General features: G+C 29.8%; 3 protein-coding genes across 4 annotated transcripts; all 3 read right to left on the reverse strand.

Moving 5' to 3' along the window:
* Positions 1-1,246: 1,246 nt before the first annotated feature.
* Positions 1,247-3,913, reverse strand: LOC130970168 (protein RGF1 INDUCIBLE TRANSCRIPTION FACTOR 1-like). Its single transcript, XM_057896160.1, has 4 exons — positions 3,701-3,913; positions 3,258-3,485; positions 2,532-2,747; positions 1,247-2,043 (listed from the first exon to the last, which is right to left on the reverse strand). Exons 1-4 carry the CDS (start codon positions 3,701-3,703, stop codon positions 1,804-1,806), a joined length of 687 nt encoding a protein of 228 aa, XP_057752143.1. The 5' UTR covers positions 3,704-3,913; the 3' UTR covers positions 1,247-1,803.
* Positions 3,914-7,097: 3,184 nt separating this feature from the next.
* On the reverse strand, positions 7,098-9,304 carry LOC130970203 (uncharacterized). Its single transcript, XM_057896199.1, has 5 exons — positions 8,870-9,304; positions 8,626-8,780; positions 8,171-8,263; positions 7,899-8,011; positions 7,098-7,737 (listed from the first exon to the last, which is right to left on the reverse strand). Exons 1-5 carry the CDS (start codon positions 9,125-9,127, stop codon positions 7,607-7,609), a joined length of 750 nt encoding a protein of 249 aa, XP_057752182.1. The 5' UTR covers positions 9,128-9,304; the 3' UTR covers positions 7,098-7,606.
* Positions 9,305-9,607: 303 nt separating this feature from the next.
* On the reverse strand, positions 9,608-12,532 carry LOC130970741 (prohibitin-1, mitochondrial). 2 transcript variants are annotated; one of them, XM_057896913.1, is made up of 6 exons: positions 12,483-12,532; positions 12,085-12,258; positions 11,354-11,470; positions 10,890-11,060; positions 10,481-10,693; positions 9,608-10,264 (listed from the first exon to the last, which is right to left on the reverse strand). In XM_057896913.1, exons 2-6 carry the CDS (start codon positions 12,250-12,252, stop codon positions 10,070-10,072), a joined length of 864 nt encoding a protein of 287 aa, XP_057752896.1. In that variant the 5' UTR covers positions 12,253-12,258; positions 12,483-12,532; the 3' UTR covers positions 9,608-10,069. The 2 variants fall into 2 exon arrangements, with proteins under 2 accessions (XP_057752896.1, XP_057752898.1); XM_057896915.1 differs by having other exon boundaries at positions 12,085-12,263; positions 12,483-12,515.
* Positions 12,533-18,212: the final 5,680 nt, after the last annotated feature.

The raw sequence follows: 18,212 nt of genomic DNA on the forward strand, positions 1-18,212 counted from the left end.
GATGTATCTATATTGCATGATATTTTATTATTTTTAACATCGTCATTTTTCATGCATGAATAATTCTACACCACACCACACTAAATTATTGATGTTTAAATATTTTATAATTTAAAGAAATATTTTTTCTTAAAATTAGCTCGTAAGTATTGATCTTCCTAAAAAAATTTTCTAACTCCACTCACTTTCATAGTTCAGTCTTAAATATTTTTGCTAAATATATAAGTGTAGCATTATTCTTTATTAATTGAATAAATTTTAACTATCTATTATTTATTATATTTTATATCATTAATTTAAATTTAAAATTTAGTTTAAAAATAGAATTTATAATTTAAAATTTAGAATATTTTTTTCTTCATTTTTAATAGCAAATTAATTTTTAAAAAATAAAAATATTCTTTTTTTGGGAAACATATTAACATTTTCATGAATTCAAACATTCCAATAAAACGACGCACAAATTAAACCAGCCTAAAAGATGGGGAAAAATGTCAAATGAAAATTTCCAAACTTCTTCAATAATTAAGATCACATAAATATATATAAAAAAAGGTCACATTAATTAAAAAAATAATGTACGTATCTAACTGAACCGCCTTAAAAGATTTTTAATCCAAACCTAATACATTTGACCCATGGAAAGCAGGAAAATGGAAGCCTAATCTAGAAGTTAAAAGGGAAAAAAAGAAAAAAAAAAAGAAAGGAAACTTAAACAATAGGATAAGCTTAATTAATGCTAACATTTTCTTCAAATTATAAAGTCTTAATCATAAACTCTAAAGTAAAAAAATTTAAGGATAAATCAATAAAAAATAAATTTTTTATTAAATCTGTAGAAAATATTTTGTACATAATTTTTTTGTGTGATATTTTCTTTTATAAAAAGAACCATCTTTCCTTTTTTTTTTCCAAAATCACATGAAAATATTTTTATGGAACTAGTCATTTATTATTATTTTTTAATTAATCTAAAAGTACATTGTGTTCATAATTCAATCTTCGTTATGGAAAAGAAGCAAACACACTACACACCAATGCACTTTATATGCATCACACTTGATTTATTCCATTAACTTCATGAGAAGGTCATGAAGCTTGAAAAGCAGAAAAAAAAAAAGATAAAAATATCAAAAGCTAATTGATTATCAAAATTAAAAGTTTAACCACTCATCCATCCACCAGAACACCACACAAACAAATATACTTTCAACTTTTAGGATAAAAAAGACAAAACCCAATAAGCTAAGGAATATCATCATCATCATCACCATAACCCTTTTATTATTTGTCTAATTTTGATGCTATACAAATTCCTTTCTACAAGCCACTATTTACATTAACCATATAATACATTATTAAAACATATATGCATCAATAATCCCATTCTTATATATCAACATGAAAATACTCCCTACTCTACACTATATACTATATATCATTATTTCCTTTCTAACACACATAATTTTCCCTCTCTTTTTTTCCTTCCCTTTTTCCCTTTTTCTTGGGGTAATTTTCATTTTTTTCATCCTATTTCTTGTTCTATACAAAAGATAAAATAATAGTTCCCATCACCGGCCTCATGGATCAAGGCTCAGGCATTGTAAAACTATGTAAAAATTCAAAGCATATTTTCTTAGGACAGCACATGCTATATCTTTTCTTTTCACTATAAAGAATGTTTGGTTTTTCATTTTTTAAGCTCCCAAACATGGTTTCCAACAAAACCATGATTTGAGAGCTTCCTAAAACAAAAACCAAACACGCGAAGTATAATAATAATAATAATCTAGTGTAATATTTTTAGTATTCTATTATAAGTCCTCCCCCCATTGGAGATCTATGTGGAACTCCTTTCCTTCTCTTGGAAGAAGTTCTGTAGTTGACCGCCGTCGGCGGTGGCGTCGAAGGCGTAAAACTTTGGATTATTTTGTTCCTAGCAGTTCCATTGCCAATGCCATTCATTGACCCTTCTCCATCTGAAGAACCATCAGTTTCCCCCAACATTCTCTTCTTCCTAAATTTCTTGGAGGTTCCAACAATCTAAATAAAAGAATTGAAAACTTGAAGAGGTTATTTATTATTTTGTCCACCAATGCTCATCATCTTCGTATTCTTGTGTGACTTTATATGCAACATTTCCAAAAATTTAGGAAATCATGCTCACCAAGACACCAACTATGTTACAACAAAATATTAGTTTGGTTCGTGATTTTTTTTTTCACTAAATCCGAATAACAAAAATGTTTGAAACTAAAAACAAATCAACAAGTGTTCACAAACTAAAAAAACTGTTCACTTTATTTTGTAATATCGATCATTTTCAAAATCTGATATATCCTTAACTCAATGTATCTTGAATTTACAGTCGGATACATTGAATTAAGGAATGTATTAAAACTTCTAAACACATATTACATCTAAATACATGTTAAGTTATGAATATACATCGAATATATCAAACATTAAAATGACAAATATTATGAATAAAATACGGATTAGATCGGATCGGATAGAAAATATTATTGTACCTTACAACCAAGTGAGCAGAAGTTGAAGGAATCAAGGAGGCTGCGCTCACAAACTTGGCAGGTATTGGTGACACCTTTTCCAGGCCTAGGTTGAGGCCTCTCATTCAAGAACACAATCTTGGCACTGTTAATAATGTAGGTTTGGACCCCTGTTATGTCCAGAAATTTCTGAATCTCAGACACTCTTATCACATCATGGTATGAAGACCTCCTTATCTTTCAAAATTAAATATGAAAAAACAAATTGAAAAAAAAAATCTACATCAGAGGATATTATCCACATTATTTATTTATTCTAGCTCAAAGAAAATAATACCAAAAAAATAAAATAAAAATAAATCAAGCTATTATCTATACCAAGCTGAACCAGTGGACAACAAAATTGAGCAATATAAACAATTATTCAATTGGGAATTATGAAAAAAAAAATCAAAATCTAAAGTGCAAAATTTTGCAACTAAAACTCTGACTTTTGTGGAGTTTGCAACATACTCAGCATTAAATGGCACGTGCGGGTAACGATGAAACCAAGACAGATTTATTTTATTTTATTTTATTTTGTGCATATCAAAAGGGAACTGGATCTTATAACAATGTAAGAACAAGAAACTAAATCAGATTAACAAACACCAAAATACTTTAAATATTTTGAGAATTGAATCAGATTGAGTCATGATAGATTCATTGACCAATTTGTTTTGGGTTTGACCAAAATTTTCTAATTACCTGAATTGTTCTATGATCTTTGTGTGATGACAGACATGCAGAACAAAGAGCACCATTAACACAATCCAAACAATACATGTTGCATTCACTCTTATGAGAATCTTGATGGACTTTGCATTGAACAAAGAAGCTTGTTTTCAGAAGTGGTTTCAGCCATGGTGGCCACTTATTCTTCTCTTCTTCTTCTTCCATTGTTATTCCTCCATATTCTTCATTGAATCCACCTCCCTAAATTCCATATTATACCCATTTACAAAAAAAATGCAAAGTTAGTGAATAATTCAATAGATTCATCAAACCCCAAAATTTCAACAAAAAGGTTGAATTTTTATTTTATTTTATTTTTTTAAAGAAAAAACCCATTTTTAAATTGTATACTTTTGCATTGATTGTTGATAGTACTATATATGTAAATTCTATTGTACTGCAAATAAAGTACTAACCATGATGATGAGATTCTAGTTGTTTCTTTTTCTTTTTGCAAAATTTCTTCTTTGTGTTTATTGTGAGCTATTGATCCTGCTCTATCATATAGGAACTAAGTGCTATATAACACTTTGGACTTTTAATTTGGTGGCAGAAAAACACACCCAAAGAAAAAAAAAAAAAAAAAAAGAGAACTTTCTCAAACTATGGTAGAGAGAGAAAGAAGAAGAGGAAAAGATTGGAACTTGGGAAGTGGGGGCTACACTTTTGTAGTGGCGGGTGATGGAGGGTAGAACAAGGGTAAAAGGGTAAAAAGGTCAAATTACTTATATTATCTTTGATCTTCTAAAAGTCCACAACCGAGCCTCACTCCGAACCCAAACCAAAAACAGACACACACAAAAGGATGCGTTTTTTACAAGGCACTGATGTGGTGTGTGTGTGACCTTTCTGTTTTTATTTATAATTTTTTTGTTCATATAAATCACTAATTTTCGTTTGCAATTTTGTTTATATCTGCTAATTTTTTGTGATGACTGTTTGCACTTTTAGTGATAAACATTTTTTTATGGATAAAACTAGTTTTGAGGTTATTTTTGTATTTGTTGAGTTGTGTATGAATTGTGTACACATACATTTGATTGATATTGAAGTTTGATTTATTTAATTTGTTGTCATTAAGTGTCTTTCAACCATATTTCATTAGAAAGTAATTAATACAAATATGCATCTGTATTTGAACTTAGGTTAGATTCAGTGAATTAACTTCAATGCATATTTTTTGGGTTGAAAACTTCCTTATCTTAATGTGAAAGTAATAATTGAAAATTATTAAATAATAAATTAGTTAAATATATTGAATTATTTAATAATTTTTAATTAATAATTTTAATAATTTTATATAAAAATAACTGTACTTGAGTTTTGATCTTTTTAAAATACAATTTTAGAATTTCGGGTAAATTCTTTTCAATGTATTGTGGTTATGAATGCGTTTAAATGAATGGAATGCATCTAATTTAAACACAATTGCTAAGCTCTTAATAATCATATTACTAAATGAAAAGACACCAAAAAAATTACTAATGAAATCAGTTTTGACATACTTTCAAGTTTGAACGTTAAAATAGCCTCATTCTATTATTTAATCTTACAATACTATGGAGTATAAAAGATTTTGAAGAATTCGGATTAAATACTTTTAATATATAATTGAACGTTTCTAAACTTTTTTTATGGTAATGAAATGTATTTCAATTGATAATACATACAATTAAACTTTATTAAATGATCTATTTATCTATTCTAAAAAATTATTAAATGCTAATAAAACTTAACTAAAATATTAAGTAAATTTGAATTTGGTCATTAAAAGCTTGATCATATAATGTAATAATGATCAATTTTTTGTTTTTTTTTTTAAATAATCTTCTGAATAGTGTATATGAAGATTAGTTTTAATTTATCCTCTGATAAAGTAGAAGAACCTCGAAAAAGACAGCAAATTAAAATTCGCATGTTGTCATCTTCTGCAAACGTTTGTTAAGTAAACTAAACTAGATGACTAGTTAGAAGGAAAAATTTTGGGTTACTACTTACTAGGGTAGGTTGAGTTTGGCAACAATGTCCGTTTTTTTTTTTTTTTTTTTCTTGATTGACACTTAGGAGGTTGAGATTGTGACATGTAGAGGACAAGATGAGTCACCTATTTGATGGAATATGAGAAAAATGTGGTTTGCCATCTGTTAGATTCTTCCATTGCTTCTTCCAATTCCAAGCAAATTTATATGCTTTCACAAGTGATTCAGTCACACAAAAGCTTCATTGAAAACAATTATGTTACTATATTGTCCATGTCATAATATTTATGCATCCTTAGATTTTAGGTTAAATTACTTCCTATCATTTTAATAATTTTGTAATTGAATTTTTATACTTTAAAATTTTTAATTAAGTATTTATATTAATTTTAAATTTATAATCATATTATTGCTGTTCCGAAAACGTTTAAATATTTTGAAACATGTTTAATAATAGTGTAAGATGAATTATAACATTTACTATTAAAAAAGATATAACTAAAAATTCAAAATTAGTATAAAAATCTAATTAAAATTTTTTAAAATATATAAACTTAATTACAAATTTAAAAAAATTATAAAAACTAATAGAATAATTTAATCTAGAATTTTTGATAGACTAATAATATACCAAAATACATTCTTACAACAATCATATTACAAATAAACTAAAAATTAACAACTAATCAGTTATTATATATATAATACATATTTGATATTTTATAAAAAAAAAAGTATTATACTATGATAAATAAGTTTGATTATTTATCTATTACAGGTTTAATTATATTACAATGGAAGATTTAATTATTTTAACAGTTAATTATTTAGTTAAAAAATATATAAATTAATATATTTAAATATATAGTAACTGATTTAGTAATTGATTTTTATGCGAAGATAACAATTTTATTCTTAAAAATATGATACAACTACATAATACCAATAAATAAATAAGATACATTGTGTTGCCCAAAATCTTGTTACTTAAATGTTTAAATTATTGGTATAAACCAACCGCCAATAAAGTAGCTAGTAATAAGCTATATGTTTCATTAGAAATGGGAGAGGTAGAAATATGATTAGCTTATAGACATTATTCAATTTCCTTCCTAAGAACGGCTCATACAATTGTCAAACAGTAGCTGATTAATTCCCAAGAAAGATGGATACCAAAATTACACTCATTGAATTGAAATTGACACTTACACAAACCAAAATATTAGGGTATTGAATGCAGTGGTGCCACTGCTGCTGAATGCTGATCATCAAAATCATAGACATGACGGAGCTATGAACATAAATATGATTCCAATGGCCCAACATATATTATTAGTAATTGCCACTTGCCACCAGTTCTACTCTAGTGTCACCACCTTCAAATTTCAACCACATACTTTTTTAAAAGTAAATAAAAACACTAGCACTAGGGGAATACCTATCTATGCAGGGTTCTACAAGAAGCTAATCTTTCTTTATAGATGCTGCTAAATGCTAATCACTTTACCTGCCCTATGGTTCACCCTAGCTTGTTCAAACTAAATGTACTTACTTAGTGTGGAACCCTAAGATTAGATTTAAAGCATCTAGTCTAATCACATGATGTTTCAAACTAAATATTTTCATTACACTAATATCTTTAAGGGTTTGGCGTTGTCCAATGAATTATTATATGTACAAAACAGGATTCAAACTCCTGACATTTGCTTAACCAAACAAGCAAGTTATTTACTCGACCAACCCAAGTTGGTTTGTATTATTTTAATTTTCACTTTAGAAATCTTAATAAGTGCCCAAAAATTATTGAGCTGCAAAACCCATATTAATTAGTTCATTCTTAGCATGGCCCCTGAGTTTGAGAAATAAGAAATCCAACGGAGACATTAAAACAGGTTGACCTGAAGTTGTCACTTGCCAATTGTGTCTGAAAACTCTCTAGTAACTAAAATCTGGGCAGTGTAGCACACTCTTAGCAAACCCTAAGATTTTCGTAGAAATTCTGTTGATCAAATTGAAGAATTAATCAAAATTGCTAATCTGAATATCTGATAACTGATAAGTACTGCTTAAACACCTACTATTGTTTCTTTCACACTCACAGGGTTTCATTGAACATGCAGGATATCCAAGTTCAGTGTAACGAATTATAGACATAACTGTATTGACACAGCATAGCTCATCAATCACTTGTAACTGTTGAACAGGTAAATATACTCATTTTATCTCGTACACATAGTTAACATTTTTTTTAACTGTTGAATGGGTATAAGCCCATCTCATATGATCCTACAACCATTTAATAATTTTTAAACAAAAATGAATACAAATAACGTAACCTATGTGCTATTCTATTTGATCTTCTACAATTTCATCTAAGGCCAGATACTGAAGAGCTATGGAATATTTTGCAGCTTTATTCTTACCTGTGTTGCTATTCTTCTCTTTCAGAATAAATGATCCCCATACATCCCCTTCTGCAACACAAAATAACAAATAATTAAAAATACCAATGACAACTAGTTAGTACACTCGTGTATCAGCTGATAAACACACATTAAAAGAAAGATGACATTTAAAAAAAAAACAATGATATGGAATCTAAATGTAGATAAGGGAGTAATGGATAACCAACAACCTTTAATGGTAAAAGTGGTGTGTACCCATTTGCTGTAGATGAATTGAAACCTTGGGGAATCACCATGGTGTGTAAGAGTAGCAGATAGGACAAGCTTGCAAGAACTTTTTTGACTGCCAGAAAAGAAAGAAGCTCATCATTCATCCATATCTTGTTACTCCTTGTTCAATTGTCAAAATGAAAAAACAACCTTATTCTATTCAGTTGTAACATTCCCTGCTGTTTCCAACAACATTATAGTGATGGCAGCATATACAAATAACTATACTTACTTTGCATAAGTGATTGCATTGTGGCATAAGGCTAGAGTCTTGACCATTGCTAATTCTCTTCCTCGAGAATTAGAATAACGATGTTGGCAACTCCTTCACATAATTTAAAACCAAACCAAAATAATGGAAAATATAAACTATATCAGTTACTAAAATTGTTACGCAGTACACCAAATAGACATTGTCAATTCAGATGTTTGCGTTCGTGTGACTCTTAAGATAATGGATATGTAAGATATTGACAAGTATTATGTTAAATAGTTTAGTCAAACATATCAACTATCAAGTTATCTAATAGTTTTTGGCTATTAACATCTTCGTGTTGAACACTTTCGTTATCACGGTAATACATGATTGGATGTATGCATAAAACATGTTTTTAAGGTCATAATCCATAGAAATTAAATCCATAGGGCATTGTGCATGGGAAACATGAAAGAGAGAGGGAACTTTACTTGTTGTCAAAGAAATGTCCGAAATCGTCGATAACAAGAGCAGCAGGCAAAGTATCAAACAGGTGGAAGGCAGCAAAGAAGTTCCTGATATCCTGATCATCATTCACATACTTCATTTGAATACGGTGGAAGACATCAGAAGATGGATCAATGCCCTGAAATTCAAGAAAAAGAATGCATGAAGGAGGTGGATCTGGTTTCAAATTAGAGAGAGAGTTGGTAGTTGTTAGTTGTGAGTGGTTACCTGAGAGAGAAAAGGGGGTTTGGAATCGAACCTGTGGCGGTTGCAAATGAAGATGACATTTGAATTGGAAGAGTGTAATGCGACGTTGAATGCAAACTGGAAAATCAAAGAGGTTTTCCCACTTGAAGGAGGGCCAGAAAGGAGTACCAGATTATTATTATTATTATTATTATTGGATTGGTTTTGCAGAAATTGGATCGAATTAGGGTTACTGCTGCTTTCGCTCCAGAAGAACATCTCAACCATCTCACTGCTCATTCTTCTTTATCCATTCATTCATCTACCGTTTGCTTTTGTTAAACCATTGATTGGACTCTAATCAAATTTCCTATTATTTTCTTGTGCATTACTGTTCCTAACAAATTTGGTGAAACTCGCCCAATTATTTAATTTCACACGAAGATGATATAGTTAACAAAGAATGAACTCCTTGCACTCAATTTTCTTTGAGATAATTATTCACTGTATTTATGAAGCAAATTTCTGATTTTTAATAAACACTTTTTATATTACTCTATTTTGTCTTCTATTAACTATTTAAAGTCAGCACGCTCTAACTAAATTTGACTGGAACTGAATTTAACCCAGTATAATAAGTGTTTCGCTAACTAATTCCCTTCGTAGTTAACTCGTATATAAAATATTTTAAGAAAAAACAAAATTCGGAGTTACCTTAATAGCAGGATTTGATTTGACAGAAATGTGTGTATTTGTCTCTCCCAAAAAAGAATGTCAAAATAAGCATGCAAAACTAAGAGAAATGAATGCCGAAACTAGATTACTTATTACAGAATACTTTGCACCATTCTCTATATTACCACAATTGAGGATTAGGCAACTAACTATTACTATCTCAATGGTGTAGATGAAACCAATTATTGGTACTTGTAGTTTTAGCCTCAACAAGCATCCTAAATATAAAGCCAAACACACTGGCCAAAAAGGAAAATGTCAAACACAAGACCGTGCCAATTACCAAGTAACAGCATAATCATTATCCCACAATAAACAAGAAGTAATTCCTTGACATCCAACAAAAGATAGTGACAGTTCAAGAATACAGGTACTGAAACCTGAGAGAACATCCTTTGTTTCACATGGTACACTTTATGATCACAATTTTTTCCCCTAACAACTTGGTTTAATGAAGCCGCAAAGAAAAAAGGATAGACGAGAAAAAGTGAACTCAACCTCACACAACTATCTCTTCCCCGCTGGCTCCAAATTCATCTCTTGAAGATTCAGCAAGAGGTCATCTGAATTCAAGTAAACCTTGTTAGCAGAGTTTGAAATTGTATGAGCGATTTCCCTTGCAGCTTCAATTTTCCTCAAGGTGATAAATGCAGGATTATTGGCAATAGCTTGACCAATCAATTGTGCACTCTTGGCTTCTCCCTGTTTAAAGAAAAAATAAAATAAGCCTTTAAAATGTACAAAAGAATCAAGTTGAAAAGGACTACTTCTCAATTGTTTAATTTTCATGATATTCAGACTTTGTATGGTTTGGTATAGCCGTATAATAACTGGCAATTCAGAAATACTAAAGCATGGAAGCCAACTATTATACTAAGTAAGAACAGTCCCAACATAAGATTGCGCCAACTATTTTACCTGAGCTCTAATAACAGCACTTCTTTTGTCCTGTTCAGCTTTTTCTACCACAAACTTAGCCCTCTCAGCTTCTTGAGCAGCAACCTGCTTGGCTTCAATTGCGGCTGTAAATTCCTTACCAAATGTCAAGCTTGTGATTGACACATCATCCAATGCAATATTGAAATGTGAGGCCCTTTCAGTCAAGATCTTCCTTATTTCTCTACTGACATTCTGTAAAATATGTTTTATTAATAATCAGTCCCACTATTCAGATAGAACTATCACTTTGGTATTAAATCAAAAGTAAATTTACTTTACTTAATTCCCGAGAATACAAATTGCAACTGAGAAGTGAAGATCATATAACTAACAATCAAAGCATTAGATATAAAGCAGAAAAGAGAAGAGAATGTGTCCAAATACTCACCTCTCTCTGAGTAATGAGCTGACTGGCATTGTACTGTGCAACCACAGCTTTCAGAGTTTCATGTATAATAGAAGGCAAGACCCTCTCGTTATAATTCTCACCCAGGGTTCGGTAAATTGTTGGTAAATGACTTGGTAGGGGACGGGTAAGGACCCTGAGTCCAATTCTCACCTGGCAAAAAAAGGAAGATAAATATGCATGAAACAAGGAACACAAAGTACAAATAATTGTGGAGTATGCTACACAAATATATGGAGGCCTTGGAGGGGAAAATAAAAGAACCCTCCATTAAGGCATAAACTAATGAAGTAAGAACTTAATTAGTTCAAAAAATAGGAATCTGAGCAAAGTGTACCACGTGAAAAGGGCGAAACAGGGTTAATTACAGCCACATATATATTCAAGCACACTGCAGGATCATGTTCATGAAACACCAAATAAGGAGGGCAAAGGAAAAGACTTACCATTTGGAGATCACGACTTCCTGATGTACTCTCCACTAAATGAGGCCGTGCACGGACATCATAGATCACAGGCCTCTCGAACCAAGGAATCATAAAATGTGTTCCTTCAGGATAGACCTACAGACAAGCATAGTTTGTTGATACATAACAACCAGTTTACCATATGCAGGACTTTGGAATACACTGATTCAGATATATAGAAGCACATTGACACTGTTTTTGACTCATGCTTCACAAGAAGACTGTTAGTCTACCATAAGGCTTTTCACCTTCAACCCTAGAAGATTGAATGTGACATGAAAACTGAACAGAAGCATACAATAAAGAGAGATAGGGTTCCAAGAATTCCGTGCTTCACTCAGAAGCAAGCATTTAAGGAGTAGCCGAGCCAAATATTTATACTTATCATGAACTGAATCGACCTGTTATCCCAGCTCAACAATGAATTATCGACAAATAGTAAAATACTGTGTTGCTAGATCATACCCACTACCCAGGTTGTAATCTTTCCTTGAACCTATATGACTCTAGAGATCATACATAAACATGAAAGACAAGCAAAACAGCTTCAAGTTCATTCCCAATGTTCCCAAAACAAAAACTTCATATCAAGCCAGAAATTCATAACAAAATACTTCCACAGAATACCCTTTCAGAATGGAACAAGTGCTGCAAGTTGCAAAACACATCACAAACATTTCAATTGAACAGTGATTGAAGATGAAACAAACCTTATCTTTGACACCAACAATGCGATTGAAGACGATAGCTCGGTGCCCTCCCTCAACATTGTACAAGCTGTTTGCAGCTCCATACACAGCAAGACCACCAAAGATGCTAACTTTGAGCAGAGCAGAAAGCCCTCCACCAGGAACATTTGGAACCTTCATGTTATTCATATTGATCTACCCTAACACACAAACACCAATTAGCTAAGAAATTAATCAATAAACAGAACTACATCAATCAAAAAGGATCCTATAATAACAAAAAAAAAGAAGCAGAATCAGATGCAGAAAACGCACAAGTATGTAACGGGCATAAAAGCAAAACGAAATTACGAAAATGAGTTAGATCAAATGACATGAGAGAAAGGAATCGGAAAGAAAATTGAGAGAAAAACACATACCTTGTCGTAATGAGTAGTTAGGGGAAGGTGTGCAGTTTCAGTTTGTAGGGTTTTAGGGTTTATGGGGGTCTTATCTTGTCCGGGTCGGGTACCCGATAGTTTTTTGGATTTTTTTCCTTTTCCCTCAAGAAAGAGATGGAGCGACCAAAAAAAAATATTATAAATTGCCTTTTTTATTTTTCTAAAAATTAATATAGTTGAGAAATTAAATTGTCAAACATTTTTAAAAAAGAGACTAAATTATTCTTTCATTTTATTAGGAATTAATTTTCTTAATATTCTAAAAGATTACAGAACAATTTATGAAATTCTTTTTGTTAGAAAACTAATTTGTTTGAAGAAAAATTGTTAGGAATTGGAGTATTTACTGCCAAATATGATAATTAATCCAAATATGATAATTAATCTATGTTATTATGAAGCTTAGTCAATTTTCTTATCAAGTTAGTTATCTACTTTAATTATATGGATTTAGCTAATTAAGAGTTTGATAATAATTTGTTAATTTTTTATGTATTTAATAATTTTTGGCAAATATTTTTAAAATATATCTTTAAAATACATTTTTAGCAAGATTCAAATTTTATATTTAATAATATAAATATTTCACATGTCTCATCCTTGATTCTCAACACGTACAACTTTAGATATCTAAAATAATTATTCAACAAAAATAATAGGAGGAGGATATTTAAAAGCTAAGTTAAACATATCACTCAATTCACTGTACACAAGTTTTAATAATTTACTTTATTTAGTCACCTGTTTAAAAGGTCTTTTAGTTATTTTTATTTTGACACAAATATTATGTTTTTATTTAAATTAGAATCATTCAATTTATTAATTAAACGCATTTTTTAATTAAAAAATATAAAGTAGATTAGCATGTCAAAACCAGCTATGCCAAAGGTCAACAAAATCAACTGATGAATAAATGTAAGTTGAATTTTCTCTATTTTTATTGTTAACAATATCAGTCAAAACAAATAAGTCATTATTTTGATAATTTTCTTTTAACCATTATTATTATTATTATTATTATTATTATTATTATTATTATTATTATTATTATTAAAAGTTACTACGCCCGACCTAACCCACAACAAATTATATTTTTTTCAATTAAACATATTATTTATTCATTTCATAGTTCATAAACATACTAATAAAACAAAAAATATAAAATTAAGTTCATATTAAAATTAAAAGTAACAAAATCATAATGAAATCCATGTTAAAATCAAATTACAAAAATGAGAGAATGTGGGTTCGATTTTTATTAACTTCATCGTATATGTATAATAAGTTTTAATTACATACTATAATATGTCATGGGTGTAGGTTGTTCGTATTGGGTTAGACTTAAATCCGCACTCATTCCTCTCTCAAGCCAACTATTGTAATTTATCATATTATCAACTCTACTTAAATGGGTAAAATCAGATTAGATATCACATATAGAAGACGGACCTAAAAAAATTAAATAATGAGAACAAAAATATGCTAAAATAAATTTTATTAAATATTTATATTTATATTATGTAATAGAAAATTAGAGTTATAAAAATTAAAATAAAATTAGTATACAACTTTGTTTTAAAATTTTTATTATAAACAATTTTTAAAAAATATTTTTTCTGTTATATTCTAAAATTTGAACTCAAAATCTTAGTTAAATTATAAATAACTTATTGTCCCATGTTCTCAATTAACTGCATTTTTATTATTTTTATATGTTAATAAATAAAAGAGTTAATTAATAGATATGTTAAGTTTATTAATACACTAGTATTTATAATTTGAAGTTTGAATTATATTTAAGTACCAAAAGATTTAACTATATGGATTATCTCTCACTCAATTAAAAAGTTCATTTATTTATTATAATATTTATGAAAAAAATAATTTTTTAAACAAAAATAACGATACAAACAATACTGTTTCAAAGTTAAAATATATAAAATAGATAGATAAATAAATGATGTTCTTTCTTATATCAAATAATTTTTAAAGACAAAAAAAGATATTGATAATTTTATGTGTATTTAAAAAATTAAGTTTTTAGTTTGGTAATTAATTAATTGGTTAGTTTAAAAAAAAGTACCTTATCACTACTTATTAATTTTTTTATTGAGTTGATTCATTTATTTCTAATTTTAATACTAAATCAGATTTAACAAGATAAATACTGCTGCATGTTAAGTTTAACTAAATAAAATATTTTTAAAAATAAATTCTAAAAAATTTATTTATAATTTATTATGGGATAAAAACAATATCATAATAAGAATAAATATATAGATATATACAGAAATTATTTTAAATATGGACAAAAGAATGGTGTTTTATTTAAATATGGGTATTTGGGATATTTTACAGAGTTGTGGATGTATTAGAAAAGGAATCCAACACACAGGTAACGTGTTGCCTGTTGTCTCCATCCAAGAGGCAACCTTGGTATATAAAAACGAAGAAGAAGTGGGTCTGGGCTGCATATCATCTTGGTTTTCCTTCACTATCACCATACATTCTCAGCTCATCAAGCCAATGTGCATTGATCAGTGACCCCAAAGATGCAAATACCACGTGTCAACATCCAAACAGCATGCAGGCTGTGTGTTATCCTCGTCTCGCCACGTGTCTTTCATCCGTGCAATACGCAAGCTGCGTGTTGAGATCAATGCGCCACGTGTCTCCATCCTAGGCAGCACGTAGGCTGCGTGTTAACAGTGTGTTGCCATGTGTCTCTTCGCAAGTGGTAGGCCCTGCACTGGGAACAGCAGTCATTAATGGTGAGGGTTGAGGGTTGGTAGCCGGGTGTATAAAAGAGCGGTGGGGCTATGGTTGTTTTCATTGTCTTCTCTAAGAGTGGAGTGGTAGAGTTTGGGGTTTAGGAATGTTTTGAATTAGTTTTAAAGTTAAGAGTAAGATTAATATATTTATAATGGTACGTGATTATACGCCTTTTGAAGATTATGTTATCAATTATTTGGGACATCCTAATTATGTAAGTTTATTATTTTTTATTAATTTATTAGTATTTACTTGGTTAATATTAGTTTAATAGTTTGTATGATGGATTAAGTACAATTTTGGTCCATAAGGTAAAGGCTGAAAATTTATTTCGTCTCTGACCTTTTTTTGCTACAAAAAAGTCCTAAAAGTTTAACTTAGTTTTAAAATCGTCATTCAGACTAAAATACCCTTCTCCTTCCCCCTCCTGTTCCCCTTCTTCCCCAAAATCAACTAGAATCCATTTTTCTTTTCCATTCTTCTCCAAATTCAACCAGAAACAAAGCAGAAGCAGCAACAACAATGAAGCAACAACAACCAGAAATAAAAGAACAACAACAATACCAACAGTAACAATAATAAAATCAATGTAATCAAAAGCATAAACAGAATCAAAATTGAATGACTATCTGGTGGTACACGGCAGGAAGAGCAGCTCCAATGAAAGGCCCAACCTAAAAAATCAACTACAATGAAGAAAAGGAGATATAAAATTTAGAAAGAAATGAGTGAGAAAAAAAAAGTCAGAAACAAAGAAGACATACCTGATCATTCCATGTATGCTCTCTGTTGAAGATAATGGCAGCACCAAGGCTCCTAGCTGGGTTAATCACAGTTCCAGCGATAGGAACGGTTGCCAAGTGGACCAAGAAGATAGCAAATATAATCGAAAGCAGTGGCGACCGGCGACCGAGCGAGGAGGAAAAGCAGAAACGGCAAGCGGCGCACGACCTCCACCCTCCCGGATCTGCTGGCGTCGACGTCGAGGAGCAACAGCGAGATTCAGTGACCGAACGATGAAGAGCAGCGGCGGCAGCAAGGAGCGGCGGTGGCGGTTAGGAGTAGCGCGGCGGATTCCCTTTCCCTTCCCTTCCCCACCTTCCCTTCCCCCTCTTCTTCCATTAAAAACCCACCTCCCCTAGCGTGATTAACCCTTCCCCTATTCTCCAGCCTTTAACCCGTTTTTTTTTTTTTTTAATTAGAGGTAATTTGGTAATAACAATTAAAATTTTGATAAAAAAAAAACAATTTTAAAATTAAGTTAAGTCTTTGGGACCATTTTGTAGTAAAAAAAAGGGTGAGAGACGAAATAAATTTTCAGCCTTTACCTTAAGGACCAAAATCGTACTTAACCCTTTGTATGATTATGATATAGTCTTATCATATTTTTCGTTAGAATATATAACTCATCGAATAATAAAATATTAAATCTCAAATTCAAATCTTAGCTAAACAAAATAACAAATTTAAACTGATAACAAATTTATTATATGGACAATTATAGGGTACAGATGTATATATACAGATATTCTCTTTAATTGAATACAAAAGTGACATGTGGATCTATGCTAATAATTGGGGGGACAACTTGATCATCTTTCTGAGCAGCTTGCAGTGTTTGCAGGACGCGTTTATATAGTTCCATATTGAAGCTAAACTGGTGGAAAGAAATATCATGGATGGGTTTATCATTGTTGAGCTATTATTTTGTTATTGAAATATTGTGTGGGTTTCATCACTTAAATCAAAATGTTGTTGGACATCACTTATTTTTGGATCATATTAACTGATGCTATGCATATCACTTTTTTTTTAATTTTTTTTGCCATATATATTTATATTTATGAATGTAAAAATTATATTTTGTATAAATATAAATTCTAATTTATTATGATATTTTATTGAATAAGTACTTATGTAATAACAATTATGTTATATTATAATTTTTTATAATAATAATATAAATTTTAAATTTATTGTAGAGTCAAAATATAAAGTGTATATTACATTGTAACATTTAAATTAATATAAAATATTGAAAAAAGATTTATTAGGTTGTTTGAATCAACAAAATAAAATAAACATAACAGCAATACAATTGTTTTAAGAGACTTGTGTAAAAAATTAATATTAATATGCATTTACAGATAAAGAAATTCTAAATGAGTTTAACTCTCTTTAATTCTAGAAAAATTATGCTTCGAGTTAAAAAATTATGGCCTATAAATGAAGCGGACTTAAACAGATCAATCCATTTAATTCGCTCAGTTAATTTAATTTTCTTCACTTAACTTAAAATTTTGAATTATAAAATTTTTAATTTGAAATTTAAATAGATATAATTTACATGAATGATTAAATTTAAGGTTTAATTATTCTGTTGGTCTTTATAGTTTCATAAAATTTTTAATTAAGTCCCTATACTTTTTTTTTCTTTTTAATTGGGTTCTTGTACCAATTTTTTTTTTTCAATTAGGTCCCTCTTAGTAGTAATTTCCTTAATTGTATAGGGACCCATCTAAAAAAAATTGGTACAGGAACTCAAATAAAAGCAAAAAAATGGTGTAGAGACTCAATTGAAAAAAAAAATTGTGCAAAGACTCAATTAAAAGAAAAAAAAGTATAGGGACGTAATTAAAAATTTCGCAAAATTATAGGGACCAACAGAGTAATTAAACCTAAGTTTAATTGAGTTAATAGTCAAATGAGTCCCCGAAAGGCGAGACATTCTTTAAATTCTGTAGAGACTCAATTGAAAAAAAAAATTAGTGCAGAGACCCAATTAAAAAGAAAAAAAAAAGTATATGGACCTAATTGAAAATTTCACAAAATTATAGGACCAACAGAGTAATTAAACCTAAGTTTAATTGAGTTAATAGTCAAATTAGTCAAATTAAAGGCAGGACATTCTTTAAATTCATCCCTAAAAGATTTTTT

Source organism: Arachis stenosperma, chromosome 3 (genome assembly GCF_014773155.1).
Source record: "Arachis stenosperma cultivar V10309 chromosome 3, arast.V10309.gnm1.PFL2, whole genome shotgun sequence".
NCBI lineage: Eukaryota > Viridiplantae > Streptophyta > Magnoliopsida > Fabales > Fabaceae > Arachis > Arachis stenosperma.